Source organism: Zalophus californianus, chromosome 1 (genome assembly GCF_009762305.2).
Source record: "Zalophus californianus isolate mZalCal1 chromosome 1, mZalCal1.pri.v2, whole genome shotgun sequence".
Lineage (NCBI taxonomy): Eukaryota > Metazoa > Chordata > Mammalia > Carnivora > Otariidae > Zalophus > Zalophus californianus.
Window position 1 is genome coordinate 152,281,233 of NC_045595.1, and position 26,031 is coordinate 152,307,263.

The 26,031-nt window shown below is 41.5% G+C and overlaps 1 protein-coding gene across 1 annotated transcript in view; it reads right to left on the minus strand.

Annotated features, from left to right (window-relative positions):
• Positions 1-26,031, minus strand: part of ARHGAP31 (Rho GTPase activating protein 31) — a 105,705-nt gene that overhangs the window by 33,634 nt on the left and 46,040 nt on the right. The window contains 2 exon segments of the mRNA XM_027583132.2: positions 7,026-7,170; positions 9,541-9,643. Of these exon segments, the coding sequence (XP_027438933.2) occupies positions 7,026-7,170; positions 9,541-9,643 (248 nt within the window).

The window sequence follows — 26,031 nt, forward strand, 5'->3', positions numbered from 1 at the left end:
GCAGATCAATTTAACAGCCCTCATGGAAAGTTTCTTTGATATTTTAGGAAGCTGTTAGTCATCTTTGTTCGGAGAGGCCGGGCGGGTCCTCCCCCTAATGCCTGCAGGTCCCATTTGGGATTCTTGTTTATTTCATTGTTCACAGCCTCCCCCCCCCCCCGCCCCCCCCCCCCCCCCACCTTCAGAAGCCCTCTAGATCCTGTAGTTTCTCCTCCAGGGGTCCAGTCCTACAAACTTATTTTTAGCTCTCTGTTCCCCCATTAGGTTGGCTGAACCTATCATCAGGGAATTGGGGAAGGGGAGTTGAAGCTTTGCCTACCCCAATATTTTGCCTGAAAGAGAATTTCATTCAACGTTTGCCAAGCTAATCTGGCTAAGAGTTAAATCTTAAAAGACCTAGGATGAATCTGTGACTATGCGTTCTCTTCCAGTCAGTATCAATAAGACCAGCTTCCTGCCTGCCCTTTGAGGACTTGGTCCAAGACTGGACTCCTTCCTTCTGGTGGGCCCTTGCTCTTGTTTTATCTGTTTACCTGAACACTACTGTCACCCTTAGAGCTCAAGTCCTGCTGCCGGGGCAGCCCTGTCACCAGGGGGGACAAACAACCCATGTCTCTTCTTTCCAGTTGCGCCCCAGCTACAACTCAGTAAATTATTTTAAGCAATTTAGACTAGAAAGTAATTAATTCATGCCCATCATTTAAAAAATGAAAGCATTCAGAGGAGTACACGGAGGAAAGTTAACCTTCCTGCCGACCGCAGATCTTCAGAGGTTGTCTCCAGAGGCAACCTCTGTGTGTCCTTCCAGACAGTCCTTACCTTTCCGTCTTTGTCACACACATGAAACAAGCCTGATTGTGACAGAGAACTTGAACTACCTCCAACTTTCAGTTGATTACGTTCTTCTTTCCAGCTTATCTTTTAACTTAGGCAAAAGACCCTACAGGCAAAGCATCCCCTGAGGGGAATGAAACTACCCCTCAAGCCATAAGGACAAGACCCTGTGTGACTGACCCCAAGACAAAGATCTGTTTGAGCTTCACTGCCCACCTGCATGTCCCCACCCACCTTTGCCCCACATTTTCCTTATATAAACCTGGAAAATATCTTTGGGACTTTGAAGACAGTCTTGGAGACACTAGTCCGCAGTCTCCCCATTGTTGGCCTCACTGAAATAAATTCCTTTCTTGTTTCACCACCACTCACGTCTCTGCCTTTGGATTTCGTCAGTGGCGAGTGATGGAACCTGGCCCCCGCGACACCCCAGGAGTCAGGGGCTCTTGCAGCCCTGCACCCCGGCTAGAATTATGTGACCTGGCCCATCTGCAATTTCCCGTCATCCTGGTTTGCCTGAGATTAAGGGTTTCCTGGGACATAGGACTTTCAGTGTTAAAATTGGGGGGGTCCTAGGCAAACCAAGGGAAGCTGGCCCCTGCCCCCCGCCAACCTTGCAGCTATCTTGAGCTCCCAACCAGTCTGCTTTTGCCTACTGCCACACACTAGTAGCCCACCCCAAGGGACATTTCAAATGATATGTGTGGGTCCACAATCCTGTCAGCAAAGGCTTACTAGGTAAAAATTTTCCAGCAGCTGGAGAGCAGGAAAAGGAAACACAACAATGAACAAAATGAACACTGTTTCTGCCCTCAGGAAGCTTACAACTGAATGAGGGAGACTGATACACAAAGAAGTTCTTTCAATATAAACTCAGTATAAAATTAAACACCTCTCTAAACTGCCTTCTCTAAAAATCCCAAATCAGCAACTTTTCTTTTGGGTGTAGTAATTCCAGCTGAATCAATGGGATCAAAATTGAATTTTTCCTAAAATGAACCTTTTTCTGATAAAATAAAATGTAATATAGTGGGCTGAACAATTGGTCCCAAAGATATCAGGTCCAAATCTCTGGAACCTGTCAATGTTACTTTATTTGGGAAAGGAGTCTTGGCAGATGTGATTCAATTAAAGATTTTGAGATGAGATGATCCTGGATTAACCCGATGGGCCCTAAATGCAATCAGAGCTATCCTTGTAAGAGGGAGGCAGAGGGAGATCGGACACAGACAGAAGACAAGAAGACCACGCCGTAGGAGGTAGAGATGGGAGTGATGTGGCCACAAGCCTTGAGTGCGGGCAGCCACCAGAAGCTGGAAAAGGTGAGCAGCACTTCCGAGTGCCCCCCGCCCCGCTCCCCCCGCCCCAGGCTCTTGAACTGAGAGAGTACAAATTTCTGTTGTTTAAGCCACTAAGTTTGTGGTGATTTGTTACAGCAGCTATAGGAAACTAATACGTGTACTCAAAATTAAAATACGAAATACGAAGGAATTAATAATCACTTGCTATCCTACCAGCCAGACATACTACTTATTAACCTCCTCATATTCGAAGCATATAAGAAGCAATCTGCCTGACTTCCTGGCACCAAATATGACCACGCATTGCTTCCTATTCAGGTGCATATACTGCTTTCTTCCATTTAACTTTACATTGTGGCTGATAAATACTCTTCAGAAATGCGACTTTTCATGGCTACCCAGGACCAAAAATAATAGATTTATTATCATTTATTTAACCTATCCCTGTTGTTAGACACATAGATACTCCCCACATTTTGGTATTATACTATTGCAATGAAGCATTTAGAAGTCCATTACTTGTGTACACATCTGATTATTATTTTAGAATGTAGTCCTAGAAATAGAGGTATTATATTTAAAAAATATGAGCACGTTAGGATTCTCGATAGTAATTTCAAATGACTTTCTGAGGTGTCCAGCCAATTCATACTTTCCAACATAGGAAACCATAGAGGGGCACCTGCTGGCTGGGTTGGGATATCATGCCACTCTTGATCTAGGTGTTATGAGTTCAAATCCCATGCTGGGTGCAGAGATTATTTGAAAATAAAATCTTAAAAAGATAACAACAAAACACCATAAAAGAGCCAGTGTCAACACAGGATTGCTGCATGAAATACTAATGTTAAAAAATTATTTAATATGAAAATATATTTTTCTAATACATTTATAATTTTTATTTTTAAATTAAATTTTTTTTTTTTTTTACATTTCAAAACTGTCTATCTACAGTGCCTGGGTGGCTCAGTCAGTTAAACATCTGCCTTTGGCTCAGATCATGATCCCAGAGTCCTGGGATGGAGTTTTGCATCAGGCTCCCTGCTCAGTGGGGAGCTTGCTTCTCCCTCTACCCCTCTCCCCTGCTCCAACTCTCGCTCTCTCTCTCAAATAAATAAAATTTTAAAAAAACCTGTCTACCTGACTTTTTTTTTAATTGAAGTGTAGTTATACACCATGTTATATCAATTTCAGGTGCATTTATAATTTTTTAAAAACTATATTTCTTCTACGAATTGTTTGTTGAGGTTCTTTGCTCATTTGTTTAGCAGGTGGTTTTTGTTATGTGGGGCTTTTTTCTTTTTATCAATAGGTAGGAGTTCTGTATAATTAAAGAATATTAATCTCCTGTCATCTTTATTGTAAATGTTTTTTATAGTTGACCATTTGCCTTTTAATTTTGTTAATGTGTTTTTTATATAGAAAAAAATTATATGTAGTTTAGTTTGTTACATTTGTCTCTGGTGATCTTTTTCCTTTTGCTTTTGTTGTTAGAAAGCTTTCCCCTGAAATCTGTTAAATGGTAAGAATGTAACTTGACTTTCCTCCTTTCCCAATAGTCAATTTTCCTAATACCGTTTATTGAATTCTTTGTTAGCCTGGGATGCTTTCTTTATCTCATATTAAGTTACTAACTACCTGGGCCTACTTAAGAGCTGTTAACTCTGTTTTAAAATAGTATGATAGTTTTCAGACAGAATATTAAATCTTTCCTTCTATTTACTAACTGTACAAGCCCAGGCAAGAGTGTCTCTGAGCCTGATCTGTAATACACTCATCTGTAAGAGACTATAAAACCTGCTTTATAGAGTTATTCTGAAGATTAAATGAAATAATATTTTAAAAAGTTTATCATATAGTAAGTACTCAATAAATAAACTCATTATTATTTCATTAATATTTTTCTAATTCTGTTATTCCACTGAGATAGTATTCTACTTTAGCTGTGCAAGTGGGTTTAAATAAATCATTTTAACAATGTGTGACAATGTTAACAGAGCTATTTACATATTCCTGAAGGTTTGCTTATATTATCATAATTTGTTATTGTGACCAAAGAAATTAATTAAATGATAAATTTTTCAACATAGTTAACATCACTAGGTCCTACTTATGTAGAAATCCCGTTGCACAGCAGAACATTTATTTTATTTTTTAGCATTAATACCATGTTAGATTTCCTGGAAATCTGATGACAAGTTGAAAATAATGTTTCTTTGGTATTATTCTGTTGCTGTGGGAGAAGAGAACGATTAACAATTTTAGGGAACAAGAGTGGGAAGAGATAAATATGGGTTTTGTTCTGAGCCTATAAGCAAGATTTAAGAAAAAAACATATTTCTGAAGTTTCCAGATAAGAATTCTTACCTACTCCCAACTATCATAAAATGAAATTTAGTTAAAATAAATTAGACTCATTCTGTTCTTTAACATGATGATATTCTATTCTATCATATTCTAAGATGTACTATTATACTGATAAAAGGATTAAAGCTATGTAGAAAAAGACAATAAAGTCTTATGCGCAAATTAAAACAAAAATAAGATATTTTTGGTTGTTCAGATTGGCAAATAATTTGACAAATTAGAAATACCAAGTGTTAGCGAGGTTGCAGGGAAAAGACCATTCTTATCTCTCTGGAGAACAATTTGGCAATACATAACAAAATTTTAAGTAAGAGCTTTTTACTCAGTAAATCCAAATCTATGATTTTTTTCCTAAAGATATAAACAGAAAAGGATAAAGATATATATACAAAAATATTTATTATTATAAAATCAAAGTGTTGAGAAACAAAAAGTCAAAATGTTCATCAGTAGGAAACTAGCTTCAGAAATTCATTGCTCATATGAGAAAATACTCTGTAAAAACAGTGTTTCTCTATTTGTTAGCACAGAAAGATGGTCACATTGTTGAGTTAACATTCCAAAGCAGCGATATATATAGTGCTGAGAAGGGAAAGTGGGGAGAGAGAAAGAGAGATAGGGAAAAGGAGAGAGATCTATAATGATGTCTCCTGAAATGTTAGCAGCAGATATGCCTGGGGTGTGGGATTTCCAGCGATTTATACTTTCTCCTTTACACTTTCCTGTATTGCTTTCATTTTTGCAATAAAATTCCATTTTGATTTGGGAAAACAAATACAACAAAAACACTAAGCGAGGAATAAAAGAGTGAAAGAAATACCCACATGTTAACAGTAGCTGCCTTTGGTTTTTAAGAGAGGAGACACAGGGTTCCTTTCTACTTCCTTCCATTTTCCAAACTGTCTGTTACCAAATATGATTACTTTTAAAATGAGGAAATAATCACAGATTATAATCTGGCCGACTCACGTGAGACCCACAATTTTTCCTCCTGGTTCCCAGGAAAGACTCCTCTATGGTTACAATGGCTAGAGGCTGCCATTATTTTTGACTTAGCCACTCAGAGCGGAGGCTCATTTGCCTTTAGCCTTAGGGTCCACAAACCCCTGACACTTCACATCAGCTTGTACATGTTGGCTTCTCCAGTAGTCAACCTCTAGGCCCAAGTTCTTTGTGTTTTGGCCTAATTTTTTTTTTCATTAAAAAATTAACATACTTTTAGTAGATGAGATTTTTGAAAGTTAAAGTCTGAAGAAGCAGGGAAAACTATAATCTCATCATTGAAATAAATGGCTATTAATCCTTTGAACATCTTTCTCTTTAATCATATTTCATAATCATAATTGTACAATTATGCATCTGTTCTTTTCTGGTTATCATTATGAGTGTTTCCCCTCTATTACTGAAAACTCTTAAATATATTTTAATGGTCCAAACCCAACTTTTAAAATGCATCCACTTATTCCTATATTATTTGGAAGTGAACAAACTTTTATATGCTCAAAATAAGTTTATTACAGGAGCCATGAGAAAGATTGCTTCCCATGTTAGAGCCTAAACCCGGTCCTTATCAATAATTGCAACTCCTCCATAATCTTAATTGCAAACACCCCCCTGACCATCCGACTCTGTCTATTGACCTCATTGGATGAATAATCCATAGATAATACTTTTTCACTGTCACTCAGTGCCTATGGCCTCACTTCCCCTGTTATCCAGACAAAATTCCATGGTCAACTATTTCAATCACTCTCTTGCATACACTCTCATCTTCCTCACCCCCCTTCATTAGCTGAACCTCAATCTTGGTTAAACCCATCTCTCCACCTACTCTGCACCTCCACCCCAGCAGCCTGGTTTTCCATGCTTTCTCTACAGACATCCTGTAAGCATTTATTCTTTCTACTTTTCCTACAGGTGCCCCTATCTAGTGACCACACAGCTGCTAGTAAGGCATTCTGCCCATCCACCCTCCACCAACCCAACTCATGGGCCCAACCTGCTCTTCCTCTTGGCTGCATTTCCCAGATTCTTTTCTCTTTCCACCTTTCTGATCTCTCCCTTGACTTGGGTTTGTTCTCTCTCCCTTCTCCCTGCCCACCTCATTCCGCAACCCCCAAAAGAACTACAAAAGGAGAAGCCTGATGAAAATGAACTAGCCATAGGTGTACATCTGGAGTCTTAGGTTTCTGTCCTGCTGTGTGACCTTGGGCCAGTCATTTCACATCTCTGGTGCTTAGCTTCCCCCTATACAGTGAGGCACATTTGGTTAAGTAAACACGGAGATAATTCTAATCCAGCTCTTGAAACAAATAAACATGATTCTGAAAATCTAAGAAAGGAAAAATTTAGCCAATGGACCCATTACCTTACTTTCCTCACTATAGTATCCTACTTCCATTACCTGGCTAAGATAATGTCAACCATCTGGTGAGTTTTATTATTGTTATTTTAGTGTTGAAACTCTCCTTGGCCCATCTAGGAGTCCCACCCAATAACCATAATGGAAATCCAAACACTCACCGTGAATTTCTCATAGAGCTCATAAGTCAGGAGGGGGTTGGGCAGCTCCCTAAAGTAGAGCTTGCAGAGTGAGCCCACACAGTGGATGTCCTGGAGGTACACTTCCCTTGTCAGATCTGGACATTGATCTGAGCCAAACTCTTGCCTGAAACAACACAGACAGAGACATAACAATCCCGAGAGCATATGTTCCATGTCAGCAGCTGCTTGGCTGCTTAGGGGTAAAAAGACCCTAAACTGCTGATCTGACTCTGTTTTTGACCTCGATCAAGATGCCCTTCTCTTCCCGGCACAAGGAAGCTCCGGGAAGTCTTCTACTTCAGGTCTGGATCTTCTCTGTGAAAGCTGCAGTCACTGGAAAAACATAATGCCCATTTACAAATGGATTTCTCAGGGCATTATGTCCCAGTCTCAGTTATGAACAGTGGGGAAATATGAATTTTTGTTGCCAAAAAAAGCCTGTTGAGATTTCAGTTCTTCCAAAAGATTGTTCTAAATGAACTTCTCTTTCTTGGAGGAGAGACCAAAACCAGGGTGAGTCAGATTGTTATCATTCACTCCATACACTCATGTCAACAAACTTGTTTATCTGAGGACTCGAGCCCTTCCAAGCTGCCTGATAGTGACTCCCATAGGATAGATGAGATTATAAATATCTTCTTATGAACAATGTATAGTGAGGTGTTTGGGAACAACATCAGATTCCAGGCCTTGTTTCTAATTGAAAAACATTTCTTGACCAAGGTGATGTGAATACACTGCTTCAAATAATATATACTTACAAGTTAAAAACCTGTTTAAAAAAGTGACAAGCTGGAGCTTTCATATAGAGGAGAAGTTAAGTTTCTTGAGAGAATTCATCTGGTCAGCCGCATAGTGGCAAATTCAACGGGACTCACAGAGCCAGCATTTCAAAAACGGCCCCCTGCCTGGTTTCCTGTCACCTGGTTCTGGCCCTTTAACAAAGGGTGGGGAAATCCCTGATGCTGTCTGAACCTGAAAGGAGCTGGGTGGGGCCCTGAAAAGAAAACCTTGCAGCGCCTTATAAATTCACCGGGATGTTTTTTGTTTCTTTGGTTTTTTGTTGTTTTTGTTTTTGTTTTTAAGAGAGCAGAAGAGCAGAACAAGAACAAATTCGGAGCTTATCCATTTATTTAGCCAAAATTTCCCAGCGGAGGCTTTGGTCTGTCCTTTAATGAAAAAGAATTTGGCTATCGCCCAAGTGTTCTCCCACCATACCAACTACTGTGTCGTCTATTTCAGAGCTAAGGGTGAAACATTAGAAAGTATTTGCTGTTGAAACTCTAAAAAACGTCACGCTAGTAAATTAGTGAAATTATGTAAGTACATAGATCTGTTAAAATTGATGGTTGCAACAAAGCAATTAGTTTTTTAACAGTCGCCACTTCTCCATGAGTAAAAAGGATGTCTTATTCCTTTCGTGGAATGTCATTACAATTGCGTTGGGGGGAAGGAGGGGCCGAAAACCCAGTTAGAGGAAGAAGACAGAAGATGAATTAACTGTACAATCTATTCAATATAATGGTAACATGAATGTTTTTATTGTTTTAAAAGTCTACACTTATAATTAAACATAGAAATATATAAAAATAACACCTGATAAAACACTGTAAATATACTATATATCTACTCCCTTTATTTTATATATATAATACATATAAAACACACACATACATATCTGTGTTTTGTGTGAAGGTTATTGTACTCTTTTTTTATTTTTTAAAGATTGTATTTATTTATTTGACAGAGAAAGACACAGCGAGAGAGGGAACACAAGCAGGGGGAGCGGGAGAGGGAGAAGCAGGCTTCCCACGGAGCAGGGAGCCCGATGCGGGGCTCGATCCCAGGACACTGAGATCATGACCTGAGCTGCAAGGCACATGCTTAACGACTGAGCCACCCAGGCGCCCCAAGGTTATTGTACTCTTAATTCAATGTGATAGAAATTTCTTCCCCCAAATTCTAGGATATATTTTAGAATTGTTTAGGATAAATCTATAGAATTGGAAATAGTTTTTCAAAATATCAACCTCATTGAAAGAAATGCACAATCATGCAGATTTTTTATTTCCTGACCGAGTGAACTGTCAAATGTTGAGTGTGTGTCAACAGAAAAACTCCCATCATCTCCAAGTTCTGAACGGGGACCTAACTGAGCTCTGGGTAGGCAAGTGAATAATAAATCACATTGTTCTAACTTGTGATCTAAATTCATTTGAGTTCAACTGAATCCACCTAAGAAGGATAAACCTGGTGCAAGACAAAGAAACAGATTAAAAACCCTCAGGAGCTTTTGTTGGAAAGAATTACATCAGACTAGAGGATTTCCTGATTAGATTAAGAACACTTTGGCATCTGAAAACATCACACTGATCTGCTCTGCCACCCTTCCCTCAACCCCTTCAGGTTTTTAATTCTCCCAATGCTGGCGGAGCTATGGCCAGAGAGGAAGGATCGCGGGAGAATTCTTTTGGGGGCTATTCTTTCAGCTTACCTTAGCTTTTGTATATTTGAGGTGACTCCTGAAAGCCGATAAATTCCATCCACAATGCCATGAGTCTCTATAAATTCTGCACAGCTCTTCAATACATATGGAACTATGTAAAGAAAAACAATAAAGTATTAGATATAAGTCTAACTGTCCTTTAAAGATATCCTTTTAAAAATACAGGTAACTTCAAAGAGAAGCAAGTATGGAATGCATATGAGTTACAAGTGGAAACAATTACTTTTAAATGGTAGATGATATTCTTTTGTATTTAAAAAAACCATGAGGTTTTGTTAAAGTTTAGAAAAGTCATGTGTTTTAAAAGTTGGTTGGGTTTTTTCAAAGAATTTGAAAAATATGCAAACACTTAGATTTTGAAACCAGCAGTGACCTTGGAAATCCCACAACTCAATCTCCACATTTCACTGGTTCTCCAAGTGTGGTCTCCTGACTGGCAGCATCAGCATCTCCTGGGAACTTCTTGGGCGTGCAAATTCCCAGGCCCTACTCCAGACCCACTGAATCAGAAATTCTGGAGGTGGGGCCCAGCAATCTGTGTTTTAAAAGCTTTCCAGGTGACTGTTGCATGATACAACTATCTATATTCTACACATGAAGAAACCAAGGGTACAGATAAGTTCACTTACCTCACTCAAGATTACCTGTTGCTTATAAAAAGTAATTAATACATGGGAAAATGCTTATGATGGAAGTCGGTAAAAGAAAAACAAGGCACAAATTCAAATATACATTGTGAACTTAGCTATGTTAAAAAAGATGCAAAGGAAGAGACTGAAGATGTCTACTAGAATGTCAAAGGCGATTATAAGGTTAAAGTGTTTTTTTTTTTTAAGGGTGAGAACCAGGGGCGCCTGGGTGGCTCTGTCAGTTAAGCGTCTGCCTTTGGCTCAGGTCATGATCCCAGGGTCCTGGGATCGAGCCCCACATCCGGTTCCCTGTTCAGCGGAGAGCCTGCTTTTCCCTCTCCCTCTGCCTGCTGCTCTGCCTACTTGTGCTCTCTCTCTGTCTCTCTGTCAAATAAATAAATAAAATCTTAAAAAAAAAAAAATAAAGGTGAGACCCACCCTCCACCAACACCACTGAATGGGTCAAACCAGCCATTGATTGAATGGACCACCTAAAAGGGACCAACATGGCCCTTTGAATTCCAGCCACTCCAGAAGTTCAATGTCCAGGTAGAAAAGTCTGGATATGCCGACCTCTCCTCAAGGCTGACCCTGATTGGCCCAGCCAATTCAGTGCCATAGAATGGCAGCTGCAGGCCTTTTGGATGGCGTAGAGAGCAGCGAGTTACTTGCCACTTTGGTCCCTGGACAGATCCACCTGAGGTCCCTCCATGAGAGTGCTGTGGATGGTGGTTTTTTATGGAGCTACCAAAGCCTTGGACACCGAAGTCTTCAGCTGTGGAGGTGGTGGGGTGTAGGAACTCCATGAGCTAGTGCTTGGGTTGTTGGCACTGTGTTCCCTCTCCCTAAAATACACCCAATCCATGAATGCCTTAGGCTTAGAGTTAATGCCAATCCATTAATGCTTAATGTACATGATGGTGCCTGCACACAATTCCAAGTTGGGCTGGGCTTTTATGTAAGTAGACACCAGGTATTTAGACACAACACTCTCCCTGGAGTCCCTATTACAACATTTTCTAAACAATTCTCTGACATTTCTTTTAACTACTAACTGTAACTTTGGATGCTCAGTAAAGCTTGTCTACTTCAAGTATTCCACCCATCTTTCAAAGGCTGTGCAGCCCCAGGACCATTCCCCTCCAGGACACAGCCATGTTTGGCCCTGGTGTCTCATGACCAGAGCTGGGGAAGAACTTCTCCATTATCCCAGGTGGGTAGCAGGCAAGGAATGGACTTGGGTTTGGAAATATTGAGAGCAGAGACCTGCATGGTAGTACCACTCACTCTGAGTGAATACAGGGTGGGACCAGAGTGCAGTGGAGGAGGGGTTGTGAGGGTGGGGAAGGGGTCCAGGGCCTCTGCCTGGCTTCCACCAGAAAAGCTCTACTTTGATCTGTTGTATGAGATAGTGTTTCTCACGAGATTTTTGTCTCTCACCCCATGCCTCTAAATAATAAATAGTAAATAAATAAACAAATAAGTAAATAAATAGGCGAAGAGAGTTCCAATGCTTAAAAAAATTGTTTTGGGTTTTTTTCGTTTTGTTTGTTTGTTTGTTTGTTTGTTTTAACCCCTATCATGCACAATAATGGTCAACTCTTTTCCTACCACGCCAAGCTGTTGTTTTCATAAACTGCCACATTTGGTCTATGGCTGAGAATACACGTTTGGATATCAAACTGCCTCTGTAAACTTGAGCAAAATAACATATGTCATAATTCTGTCTCTCAGAGTCTACATCTGCAAAATGAGGATAATGGATCCTGACATATAATAAGCATTCTACAATGACAGTTATTATTCCTATTTGAAGCCTGTCTGTGATTTAAATTCTTAATTTGTGAGAAGTAATCTTGGTGAAAATATTTTGCCTCCTCTCATCCAGTGGATGATTAGGGTAGAGTGGATCAACCTCTTACCAGCTGACACTCATCTCTACTATTTGGAATGGCTTTTGTGTCCTTCTCTGGTTAAATATTTCTACTTGAAGATAATTTTGCTTGTCTGAAGTCTCTTTTCTATGCATTTAGGTGTGTTTTCATAACACAAAGGCAGCAGGATCCCAGAGTACAGACTTTGAGTTAGAGTCCCACGGCTATGGTTGGCCTTGGTGTGTTCTGCAGTGTGTCTCTGTACCGAGGTGTATGGTTGTTGGGCCGTGCAGGGCACAAGTGGACTTAAGAGCTCTGAGCATTCCCAAGAAGGACTCAAGACAAAAGCCCTGGCCTTGAAGGGCCTTTATAAAACACTCTACAGAAGGGGTCACCAACCCGTCCTATCCCATTCTCAGGTAGGGCCCTCCCAGGACCATAGCTCTTAGCTGTAGCACCTCGGGTCTGTTTGTTTTAAAGGTGGAGAAAACACATTCCCGGACGGAGCCTCTGCCATAAATTTACTCTGGCTTTCATATAGAGGCCCTAGAACCTTCCGTCCACAGCTCTGTTTAAACAAGAGGCAATATTATAACAACTCAGGGGAGGAGGCCATGGTCCCAGTCTCTGAGGAGTGTTAGCTTTCCTGGATTCTTCTCTCAGGCTGAGTTGGAAGATAGAGGGATTCTCCATCAACCCAGCAAATGTGAAAGGATCCACTTCATCTCTGTAATCATCTAGCTCAAGAGCCAGAGCAGTGGTTCTTAGACTGGGGCCCCCCGGCCAGGTGCACCAGCAGCAGCTGCATCCAGAAGATTCTGATATGTGCTAAGGTTGAAGAACCACTAGTCTAGACATGAGCTTCGCATACTTTTTAATGTGACACAAATCCCTGGGATCTTGTTAACGTGTGGGTTCCAATGGGGGAAGAGTGTCAAGAATTTGCATTTTTAAGAAATTCCCAGATGATGGGGACACTGCCCACCTTGCCGCCCACACTTAGGGTAACCAGGGTCTAACAGTAATACTGGTGTGTGGTGCTGCAGGGGCGACCCAGAATTTAGTCTCAGTCTCAGATTTGTTTAGACTGTTGTCCCTGGGGTCCAACCAAATTGGGGACACCCTAGGATTCTGGACGGGGTAGAAGTTTGACACCAAATAGCTGAATGGTGATAGACGGAAAGAAAGCTTTCACTGTCACTTTGGGCATGGGAAGGAGTGATGCTAGAGGTCAGAGTCACAGAGCTAGTTCTGGAGGATTTATCATGGACCCAAAGAACTTGAAGTCCCCTCCTACAGAGGTCCACACAGTTGCTGATTGTGATATAATGTTATAACTTCTTTGAACTGTTTCACTGAAGGTTCTCAAAGACCCTTGTTTGTTTTGTTTTTCCTGGATCAGTGATCTTAGATGTTAAATTTTAATCTGAGCACAAAATAAGTCTTGAAGTAGTTTCTGATGGAAAAGAAAACTCTGCCTTTGATTTATGCCTTACAGTTGACACAACATTTTAAAGTCCTTTGTCTCATTTGATGCAACCTGGTACAACTAAAAGACATTTTATACTTATACATAATGTGGGGCACTTCTTTCCTCAATTCCTAACATCTTCAAGGGTTTAGTACAGAAAAGACCAGCAGTTAAATCGTTTCTCTGAGTTCCCCCAGAAGTAATGTCTGCTAAGCTGCCCCGGTTCCCCTTGTGGCCCAGGACCTGATCAGATCTGGAGACAGAGATTGGAACAAGCACAGTTTTGCTTGGTTACTGATGTGCTCATGGCAGCCATATGATGTCATAGTGCAAAGTGCTTTTGGGTTTTAGGAAAACATGGTCCTCTTTCCTCTCTGTTCTGGATTTTTGTTAAGGTCTTCTACTAATCAGATTTCATCCCCTCTCTGGGTCCTGCATTCCTAATCTTTAAAAGTGAAGTCTAATGGTGTATACACACAGTGGAATCCTGCTCAGCCATACACAAAGAATGATATAGCATATGCGTGACAGAAGCCAGACTATAAAGGAGTACATGCTGTACACTTCCATTTACATTAGCAAATGCACACTAATTTACAGTCGGAGAAAGCAGGGGAGAGGCAGGAGGTAGGAATTGGGAAGGGGTCAGGGAAACTTTCAGGAATGAAGGATATTTTCATCATCTTGACTGAGGTGCTAGAAAGGACCAAGGGCCACGGGCAGGTGAAGAAGAATTGATACTTGCAGGAGGAAGGTAAAAGGGTAAGGGAGACAAGCCCCTGCACAGGGAAGAAATTCTCTGAGACTCTGCTGCTGTGCATTGGGCAGAGAGTGAGGTCTTTAAGCAGCATTGCTGTGCTGTGATTGAGGTGGTCCTATGGCATTTTTTTCATGAGATGGAGTAAAGAATTCAATTACTTTTCCATTATTCTTGGCTAACAGCAGAGAACCTCCTAGCTCCCCTCCACCCCTGGGGACTCTAAGAGCTGTCGCAGTGGCTCCTGGAAATTTCTCTGTCTGCTAACTCCTGCTCTTTCTTTGTGTCCCACCCTTTCTGTCCTGCAACTCAGGCTTTTTGTCCCACGCTCCCCTCTAGCCTCTGGGAGTCTCAGCTTGGCTAGAAGTCGCCGTCCCCTCCCCCCCATTTCCCCTCTGATTCTTCTTCCACCTCTTGTAACTTCTTTCTACTCTCTTCCTCCTGGCCTAGTGTGGAGTTAAAGAAATGTTTGAAAATGTGCGATATTGATTTTATTTATTCTTATCTTTAAAAAAAGGTTTTATTATTTATTATTTATTTGAGAAAGAGAGCTCGGCGTGGGGGGTAAGGACAGAGGGACAGAATCTGATGCAGACCCTGCCCTGACCACGGAGCCAACCGGGGCTTGATCTCACGACCCTGAGGTCGTGACCTGAGCCAAAACTGAGAGTCAGTCCCTCAACCTACTGAGCCACCCGGGCACACCTGTGTGGTATTAATTTTAAGAAGTATAATGTTCTCTGTTCTTTAAAAAAGCAAATTAACTGCTTTCTAATTTTCTAAGGAAAAAAATTTAAATATATTCAGGCTTTGGCATGTTTTCCTCAGAAGAAAGTTTTTTTTTTTTAATTTTTATGTTTAAAATATTCCAATGTAATTCAAAAGCTGTAAAACTCACCCTTTCAAAGCATATAGTTAAGTGGCTTTGAGTATATTACAGAGTTAAGCAACCATCACATTTCAGAACATTCTCATTACCTCAGTTCTAGGATATTTCCATATAGGCAAGCTTATTTCATTTTGCAGCAATTTTTGTGATAGCACAAGATTATCCATCAATAGGAGACTGCTTATATAAATATAGAACATCCATGCCGTGAAATACTATATAGTTATTAAAAAGAATGAGAAAACCTTTATGTACAGATATAGAGTGGTCTCCAAGGTATATTGTCAAGCAAAAAGAACAAGGTGCAGACAAGCATGACAGTATGCTAGCATCTGTTTTTTAAAAAGAGAGAATAGAAGAATAGATATGCAATTCATTTGTATATGCATTAAATATTTATGGAAGGACACATAAGAAAGTCATTAAGTTGAGCTGCCTACAGGAGAACGACCTAAGGGGTGGGCTAGGGGTGTAAGAGGGAGACTTCTCACTAAATATTCTTTCATACTTTTGAATTTTGAACTATAAGAAAAAAAGTCATAAAAATGAAATTTAACAACAACAAAAATGTGAAATTTAACAAATATTTACTGCAAGTCTACTCTTATCCAACACTAAGTTGTGAGCTCCGTGGGGGCACTGAAGACAGTACTGTGTCTCATTCATCCAGAATGGCACTGAAAACACAAGCACTCAAAATATTTTGCTGAATAGGCGATTGGTCATTTTTCTCCAGACGGGTTTTCCAAGCTCCATGGATACCTGGATCCCACATTTATCATGTGTCAGGCACCACATCAGATGCTTTTTTAAAAAACAGCATTCTCCATTCTATAATCATAGCCAATCCATGAAATAGGTGAAATTCTCCCTTTTGAAAATGTGAAAGTTGATTCTGATAGGGTAGGTAAGTTACCCAACATCACACAGCTATAAATGCCAGAGCTGGGCTCCAAAACCAGGTGTGACGGACTCCAAAGCCCATGCTTTTTTCATAGTATTACAGTTGGGGAGGAATAAGAAAAGCCTCCCTATCATGACTTGGTGGCTAAGTATGGAGATCCATTTGAGAAGAGCTGATAGGTTCCTTGCCCTTAACAACCCACATGCCTGTAATTCTACTACTGCAGGCCTTAGGCATTCAGTACCTCATGGTTAATATCTATTTCAAAATTCTTCTTGAAAAAGTTACACAGGCAACATATGTTCGTAAAAAAATGAAAAACACTTCCTGATTTTAAGCTATCCTATAAAGTGATAGTAACCAAAACAGTATGGTACTGGCATAAAAACAGACAGATAGATCAATGGAACAGAATCGAGAGCCTAGAATAAACCCAGGTATATATAGCCAACTAATATTTGACAAGGGAGCCAAGAATACTTAATAGAGAAAAGACAGTTTCTTCAATAAATGGTGCCGATAAAATCGGATACTCACATGTAAAAGAACGAAACCAGACCCCTATCTTACACTACTTACAAAAATTAACTTGAAATGAATTAAGTTTAAATGTAAGACCTGAAACTCTTAGAAGAAAACATAGGAAAAAGTTCCTTGACATGGGTCTTGGCAATGAGTTTTTAGAGATGATACGTAAAGCACAAACAACATAAAAAATAGGCAAATAGGACTACATAAAGCTAAAATCTTCTGCACAGCAAAAGAAATAATCAATTGAAAAGACAACCAACAGAATGGGAAAAAATATTTGCAAATGTTATTATCTCATGAGGGGTTAATATCCAAAGTATGCAAAGAACTCAATAACTCAAAAGCAATGGGCGCCTGGGTGGCACAGTTGGTTGGGCGACTGCCTTCGGCTCGGGTCGTGATCCTGGAGTCCCGGGATCGAGTCTCGCATCGGGCTCCCTGCTCAGCAGGGAGTCTGCTTCTCCCTCTGACCCTCTTCCCTCTCATGCTCTCTATCTCTCATTCTCTCTCTCTCAAATAAATAAATAAAATCTTTTAAAAAAAATAAAAGCAAAAAATAAAACAAAACCAAAAATAAATAAACTAAAAACCAAAACACCAAAAAATTCCATTAAAAAATGGATAAAAGCCCTGAATAGACATTTCTCCAAAGAAGATATATAAAAGGCCAACAGACAGATGAAAAGATATTCAACATCACTCGTCATTAGGGAAATGCAAATCAACACCACAATGAAGTATCACCTCATGCCTGTTAGAATGGCCAACATGAAAAAGATAAGAGATAACAAATGCGGGTGTGGATGTGGAGAAAAAAGAAACTTGTGCACTGTTGGTGGGATTGCAAATTGGTACAGCCACTATGGAAAACAGTATGGGGGTTTTAAAAAAGATAGAACTACCCAATGATCCAGCAATTCCACTTTTGGGAATATTTCCAAAGGAAATGAAAATACTAACTTCCAAAAGATATCTGCACCTGCCTGTTCATAGCAGCATTATTTACAATAGCCAAGATGTGAAAACAACCCAAGTGTCCATCAATGGATTGTATACACACACACACACACACACACACACACACACAGAGGAATATTTTTCAGCCATAAGGAAGGAAATCCTGCCATTTGCAACAACATAGGTAGACCTGGAGAGCATGACGCCAAGTGAAATTAGTCAGCAGAGGACAAATACTGTATGATCCCACTTACCTGTGGAATCTTAAAAATAAAACAAAACGAAACAAAACAAAACTCAGAGAGAGATCAGAATTGAAGTTACCAGAGACAGAAAGTAGGGGAAGAGGAAATTGGAGAAAGGTGGTCAAAAGACTTCCAGTTACCAGATAAATAAGTACTAGGGACATAATGTTCAGCATGATGACTCTAGTAAAGCTGCTATATGACATGTAGGAAAGTTGGTAAGAGAGTAAATCCTAAGAGTTCTCATCACAGAGAAAATATTTTTTTTCTTTTTTGCTTTCTCTTTTTATCCTCACTATAGGAGATGATGGATGCTAACTAAACGTATTGCTGTTATCATTTCACAATATATGTAAGTCAAACCATTATTCTGTACACCTTAAACTCATACAGTAATGTCAATGATAACTCCATAAAACTAGAAAAAATTTCTAATGAATAATAAAAAAAAACCCTGATGGTATAAACAAGCTGGAAAGCAAGAAACAAATCTAAAGACCATATAGTGACAGTCTCTCTTTTATACCACACTTTCCCAAAGCTTAAATGATAAAAAATAACACACACTGAAATGTTAATAGCAGTTACCTCTAGGTGGTAGAAACCAAAAACGGCTTTTGCTTTGTTATATCTAAAATTTTGCTTTTCTGAATTTTCTGTAATGAGGATGGGGTAGAAATAATTTTTTTAAAAGAAAGACCTAGGTTTTTGCAAAACAAGTTTCATTAAAGAAGCCAGAGGGGCTGGGGCACCTGGGTGGCTCAGTTGGTTGAGCAACTGCCCTCGGTTCAGGTGATGATCCTGGAATCCCTGGATCGAGTCCTGCATCAGGCTCCCTGCTCGGTGGGGAGTCTGCTTCTCCCTCTGGCCCTCCCCCCATCTCATGTGCTTTCTCTCTCTCTCATTCTCTCTCTCTCAAATAAATAAAATCTTAAAAAAAAAAAAAAAAAGGAGCCAGAGGGCCTGCTGAAGTCAGTGAGGCAATTTCTAAATGTTGAAATCCTCTCCGATGACCCCACTGAGATAATTATTCCTTGTTAAATACAAGTATTTGCCTGACCTGCTGGCCTGGTGTGGCCAAGGATGAGCTCTGTTCCAGAGCTGGGCCCGCGATGGTGGGCTGCATCCTGGAGGTCCCTCCTCTACGCGCTTTCTCTGTCTCAGATGCCAAGTCAAGTCAGCTCTTTCTTGTAGGAGTGTCCAGATCCTCCCTCTGGTGCATACCCTAACTTGCCCCAGCTGCTCTCAATGCACCCCGTCCTTCCCAGTGACAATGATTCTCTGTAAAATGTATAGAGAAGCCATCTAGCCCCAAGGACAAAAAGGTGAGTACGACCTTTGTCCTCAGGAAGACAAGAAAGGAATGGAAATTCCTGGGCACCTACTTTGTGCTGATCCCTGAGCTCTACACTTTCATCCATTAGTTGTACCCAATGCACAGCCACCTTATGAGGGAGGTATTCATCCTTACTTGATAAATGAGGAAGCTAAATCTCAGCGGTGTTAGTGACTTGGCCAGTATGAGAATATCAAGCAAACTATGTTGAGGGCTCTACAGAGGCACAAAAAATGTGATAGAAGTCCTCCTAAAGAGATTACACACAGTGGGGGAGGTCAGGCAGGGCTTTGGGGTGCTGAACAAAAGAGGAGATTGTGTGCATTTATAGGGTGCTGACGGTACAGGGGGACCACACTAGAGGTTGCTGGGACAGGACCCTCACCCTGAAGGGCTCACATGTGTGACATCGGTGGATAAAGAAGGACAAATCCAGGCTAGGCCATTAGAACTCTTGATGCTGGTTTGAGGAGGTGATGGGAGATGCTATGATGTGATATGGTACAACGTGAGGTAAGGTATATAACATATACTATGACACACGCAGAACGCTTGGTTAAGTGCCCGGCATATAATAAGCACTTAATAAATGCCACCCACTTGGGGCTCCTGGGTGGCTCAGTTGGTTGAGCAACTGCCTTCGGCTCAGGTCATGATCCTGGAGTCCCCGGGATCGAGTCCCACATCGGGCTCCCTGCTCAGCGGGAAGCCTGCTTCTCCCTCTGACCCTCTTTCCTCTCGTGCTGTCCATCTCTCATTCTCTCTCTCGCAAATAAATAAATAAAATCTTAAAAAAAAATGCCACCCACTTTCTGGTGCAGGGAATGGTATAAACAAGGTGGGAAAGCAAGAAACAATGTGGTGAATTCCAAGAATGCTGACCAGACCAGTCTGGTGGAGAAGCGTTCAGGTAAATTGGGGGAGTTTTTAATGACAGCGCAGGAAGATTGTGTTCTATCTTGATTTCCACTGCCAGACAAATCTTTCTAAAACACTAACTTGATGATAAAGCTCCCTTCCTCTGGAACATTCAGTGGCTCCCTGTTGCCTGCAGGATGATGTTTGGACATCATCAGCTTTAGGACCAGACTCTTAGCTGCCTCACCAGGAATTCTTCCTGTCAAGAAATAGTCCTTCAAGAAAACTGGGCAGGGAGAAGAGATACTATGAGGGAAAAGACTTACCCCAAACCTATTGCTCCAAAAAGAAAAAAGATGAAGGTCAGTGGAGAGGACGTTTATGCTTTGTTGAGGATGAAAGAGAGGGCGAGAAGGCTCACTCTTTTCTAGCTGATTCCTGAAGTTTCTCTAGTGCCTTTCTGACTCAGAGGTAGAAGGCTGGTTGAGGGCAGGGAAATATCTGGGACCACACATTGTCAGTGAGTTAGTGGGCAAGTGGAAACAACCTCAGAAGGGCTGGCGGTGGGGTGGAGGAGGGAGGGGGCTCTGGCCCCTGAGGAAGGACAGTGCTGAGTAGAGACAAGGGGTGGGAGGGAGGAGGCTGCATTCAGGGGAAAACAAGCCTCCCAGGAGCCCCTCCATGGCCTGGGGCTTAGGTGGCCCGGTTCACCTTGTACTCAGGAACACTACAGAAGGACCTTGTCCTGTTGCTGAAAATGGAGGCTTCTGGGTTGTGTGTCATTTGTAGACTTTTTAAATGCTCATCCTTCCTACTGTTTGACTTTGTTCCCAGGGTATTTGTGGGGCAGACATCACTCACTCCATGGGGGGCTGACCTTTCAGTATACTCCCAGGTCCAGCTTGAGAGCATCACTTTCCTTTTCACTGCCAAGAAATCATTTACATCCTCAATTTAACTGTATGAAGGCCACAGTCAGCTTTGGTCACCTAATCAAGGTTTTAGTTCCTGGACCAGCAGCCCCTCTTGCTTGCCACCTGCTTCTAGGGATGCCATGGATAGAGGCTCTACCTTGGTAACGGATAAAGAATGTGATCGCATATGCCTCCAGAGAGAGTCCCAGGGGGAGAACGGATGGTTGCTGAGCAGGTTAACAAGAGATAAACAGGGAAAATAAACCTGTTTCTTGAATGGTATGCTTCACTAACACCAGTTATCTTAAGAATGAGGACAATGTGACTTTTTTTCTCAGCTGAGTGTATCCAGGCCACATTTTTTTTTTTTTTTTTGCATGCCTAGTGGGTGGTCATGGGATGCACTCATCAAATGCTGTGTGGAGTATCATGCTTAATGATCATTATTTCATTTAATTCTTACAACCCTGACTGGTAGGCAGTCCTATTCCTATTTTATAGATGGGCAACTAAGATGCAGTGTAGTTGGATGACTTGTCCACGGTCGAACAGCTAGTGGCAAAACTAGGGTGCCATCACAAGCCTGCTCAAGTCCAAAGTTCATGCACTTTCCAGTACATTTTATAAACATGACCTCCAAGCTAGGGAAACTAAGGCACAGCCCAGGCACGGGGAAGACCAGAAAGCAGCAGGAAGCAGAGGTGATTTCCTGTCCAAGAGCAACCTGATGATGGACAAGGATGTAAAGCAATGAATTAAGAAAGCTGAGTTTTCGCCTGGACCCCCAGGTACCAATGTCAGACCTTTGAGGAGAGGGACTATTCGCCTTTTGAATTCTCCCACAGGTACTAGGGGCTGGGTTCTTATCAGTTAAAGCTGTATTATATTATATTATATTATATTATATTATATTATATTATATTATATTATATTATATTATATTATATTATATTAATTATATTATATTATATTATTATTATATATATTAATTATATATTATATTAAATACAGAATCAGCTGTATTTCTTCCAGGGGGGAAAAATAGGCACTCCCAGCCTCAGACTTCCATCTGTACCAGGAGCAAGTTTTGGATCTAGATGACCACTAAAGTTCCTTCCAGGTCTAACATCCCGTGACACGTGAACTTCCTGGATAAAGCTGGGCTCGAGATTGAGAAGGCAGACTTGACTTTTCCCGGCAGTGTTCAAGTCCTCACCCCTGCTGGTTTCTATCTAGGTCTTCCAGGGCAAATCGCTCTCTTCCGTTTTTGTTACTTTTGTTTTTGTTTCTTACTTGTATGAGTGTCTCCTGAACTTACCCTTCCCATATGAATGGAAATTTGTGTTAAATAAATATAAACTTCAATCTCAGAAGGTTTATACATACCTCTCTTGGTATAACTGAGCTCCTATTAGCTCAATGCTATTTTTATTATTATGGACGCAAGAGTCCTCTGGGGACTTAGCTTGAAACGGTGTGAGTCCATCTGAAGGCCCCCCCCTCCTCACTTGAGGTGACCGTGCCCTGAGGGTGAGAAATACCTTCTCTTGCTTACTGTACCTTCTGGTTTCCCTGGAGGCTCAGCTTCCTAATACTTTCCAGACCTATGGCACCATGGGTTCTTTTCATTTCTGTGTTTTTCTAAAACCAAATTTGCTGATGAAAGATGAGGAGCGTTTAGAAAAAACAACTTCATCGTTGGCCCTCTAGGTCCACGTGAAGAACAGCCAGGTAGTGCTTATCAGCTTCTCGCTGTACCCCCTGTCCCAGCATCCTTTCATTTCCTGCCCAATATTCCCGAGCCACAGGCAGCCATTGTTTCCAGAACAGCTCTGCTTGGAAGCCTGGGTTCCTCAGCCTCCCAGCGCTTCCTGTTGTTACAAGGCCTCTCTTTCCTGCTGAAAACAAGGGCACTTCCCTGCAGTATGTAACCCTTTTGGGGCAACTCATTTCTTACATAAGCTTGCTTGGTGCTTGCAAGTACTAGGTGCTCACTAAACTTATTTTCTTTAACTTTTAAAAAAGGGTTATTATCATTTATAAATGCAAATATAAAAATATAGCTGAGCAAAAGAAAAAAAGAAAAAAATCACCAAATCTCACCCATTCTGTTAGCACTTAAAATCTCTTGGGTGTTCATATGCTAAGACTCTGCATCAGGCATCTACATACACAGAATTTACCACAGGACCCAGGACTTGAAGAGATGCTCATTCTTGATGGTTAAGACAGGCAAGGAGGCCTGCCTGGAAACCAGCCTCTTGAGGTTCTCACATATTAGCATGCAAAAGCCCTTGGCAGCTTCAGGGAAGTATAGACTCTAGGGGATTCCCCTGCAAATTCTCAGGACTACTCTTAGAGAAATTCAGAGAGAGGTCCTCTCTAAGAATTTTGTTAAAAGAATTTGGGAGGAGCTCCTGGAGCAATTGAACCTGAAAGGATTAGGGAGGTGGCAGAGGGATGACATCGTTGGGGTTTTTAGGAATCAGAGTCTACCCAATCCATCTCACTGCCAGCTGCCAGGATGAGATTTCAAAAACAGATCTGACTGTGTTTCTCCCTTGCCAAGACCAAGGTCCATCGCAGGGCTAGCTGGGTCTTTGTGACACTACTTTCTGTAGTCCCATCAAAGTTCTATGAAGACCACCACTCATGCCTTTGCATTCTCCTTCCTCCTACCGAAGTGCACCATCCCACAACTTTCCTGTAATCTCAAACAGAATAAACCGCCCAAAACAGGACACAAATCTTTGCTGTATTGTCTAGAATTCTGGACATTATTTTATGATGCAAATCAAGATATCCTAATTTCTGGGAGTTTCTGTTTTACGGTTCCAAGGAACACAGTTGAGGCATGTGATGTAGAGTATTTCGGAGACTAACACACTCCCCTTCCCCAACTTTTTCTGTGAATCAGACAGATCCCAACAAAAGATGTGCTCCGGCAGAAAGACTTCATCTTTACTTTTGCAGGTAATGTATTATCCTTCACATAAAATCAGGCAAAAATTAGTGGCTATCTGTGGTTTCTAAAAACAGCAAGGGATGATGATATTCAAGCTTTTATCTTGAGCCTCTGCAGCTCAAAAATGACCCCCTATTCTCTGAATGTCTTCTATGAGGAACTAGCATTCATTCAGAGACTAGATATTACAATTACCAGAACGTGCTCACTCCTCCCTTCACTCAGAACTGTTATACCCCTGTCTTTACAAATGACTGTCACCAGGTACACCTAGGATTACGGCTCTGTAATGAAGATGGCACAAAGGACTACTGTCGGATTTCTGGACACCTTCTTAGAGGAGGAGGCAGTCAGAATATACAAAGGATGCCGACAGCTAGTGAAGAAAATGCTAGCGTACCACTTAGATACCCTCATGTCTAGAGTACGAGGAGCTAAATATCAAACAGATCTCTTTTGCTTTAAATTTCTAACTTTTGTTCTCACTTTTTCTGTAACAGCTTCAGGATTGGAATTTTCTGCAGTTTGCTGTTTGCAATAGAAATGTGAGCGTCAGATCTGATCCAAGGGTAGCCCAGGGAAGGACAGCTTTTAAATGCTAAGGCTCAGGTCTTGATCCCTTTCCTGGGTACTCAGAAGGGGTCAGGGAAGGGGTCGGGGATGCCTCCGGGGCATTCTGGGTGCCAGAAGGCAGCAGCTAGGCCTGGGTGTAACAGCCTAGAGAGGCTTCAAAGGGAGACTAAGTCTCTACTCAAATTTGCATACAACGAGGCCACTGTAAAGCTTCCATCAAGGAAACAATGGTAAGAAATTGGTGTTTTACAAGATCCATCAGGATCAATTATAGTGAGGAGAACCAAGAGGTGGAGAGACCTTCTGGGAAAGATCCAGGCACTGAGGGACTCACCTCCAGGTCACTTCCTCTGGGAAGCCATCTCTGATCCCAAAAGGAGGGAGGACTTGTTACACAGTTTTATTTTTATTTATTTATTTTTAAAGATTTTATTTATTTGTTTGAGAGAGAGAGAATGAGAGAGAGAGAGAAAGCACATGAGATGGGGGAGAGTCAGAGGGAGAAACAGACTCTCTGCTGAGCAGGGAGCCCGACGCGGGACTCGATCCGGGGACTCCAGGATCATGGCCTGAGCCGAAGGCAGTCACTTAACCAACTGAGCCACCCAGGTGCCCCTGTTATACAGTTTTAGAGTAACTGATAGACACTTGATACTTAATTGAGTGGTTTTGTTTTTGTGCTGTAAAACAACTGCTTTTTATCTATTCTGTAAACTCCATGAGGAGCTATTCCATCCTACCCCACTTAGAAGACACTGCTCATGAGCTCAGCTGGTAGGCTAGTGATCGGCCCATTCCCGAGCGGCCCCTGGAACAAGGCGGCGTGCGCTCGCCGATGAAGGAGTGAAAGGAAAGCCTGGGCCCGCACGTGCATGCATCAACTGGACCCATGGGGCACATGGCAAGGTGCCATCATCTTAGCGAAGACCAAAGTAGAGGCCAAGTGCACCTTTGTCTCCCAGGCTTTGTTCCTTCCCAGCTCCATATTTATTTTCTCCTTTCTGGCCACCCCATCCCCACCTGCAACCATTGCCTCCATACTCTATTTGTGCTCCTCACTGCTTGGGCAACCAGCATCCTGGGATTCTGGGATGTCAGAGCTGCAAGGGGCCTTAAGATCTTCTTGTTGAAGCTGCTTGATTCAGTGCCAGGTACGCAAGGCTCTAAGAAGTTTGGGGACCTATTTAAGGTTCCCCAGTTCTACGGTGGCAAAGATCTAGAATTGGAGAGAGCCTGAGAAAAGGGGGCAGGAGTACTGAAAAGGGAGCAGGATTTCCTCTCTTTTCAATTTTGAGGCTTAGGGTTTAAATACCTGGTAGGCCTCTCTCTGGCCCGGACTAACACACACTTCAGTGCCAGAAGCAATTTATGATATTTAAGCTTAGGCACACCCTGAGCAGTCAAACCAAATTAAGTGTGTTTATTGAATCCCCACGTGTAAAATCCTGTGCCAAACTTTTGGGATTGAAAGAAGTATCTTGTACTTATAAGACACTGCCCATGACCTCAGCTGACACTCTAGTTAGTTCAGTTACATGCAGTGAAATTGTGGGTAAAACAAAAATGTCAAGAAGAG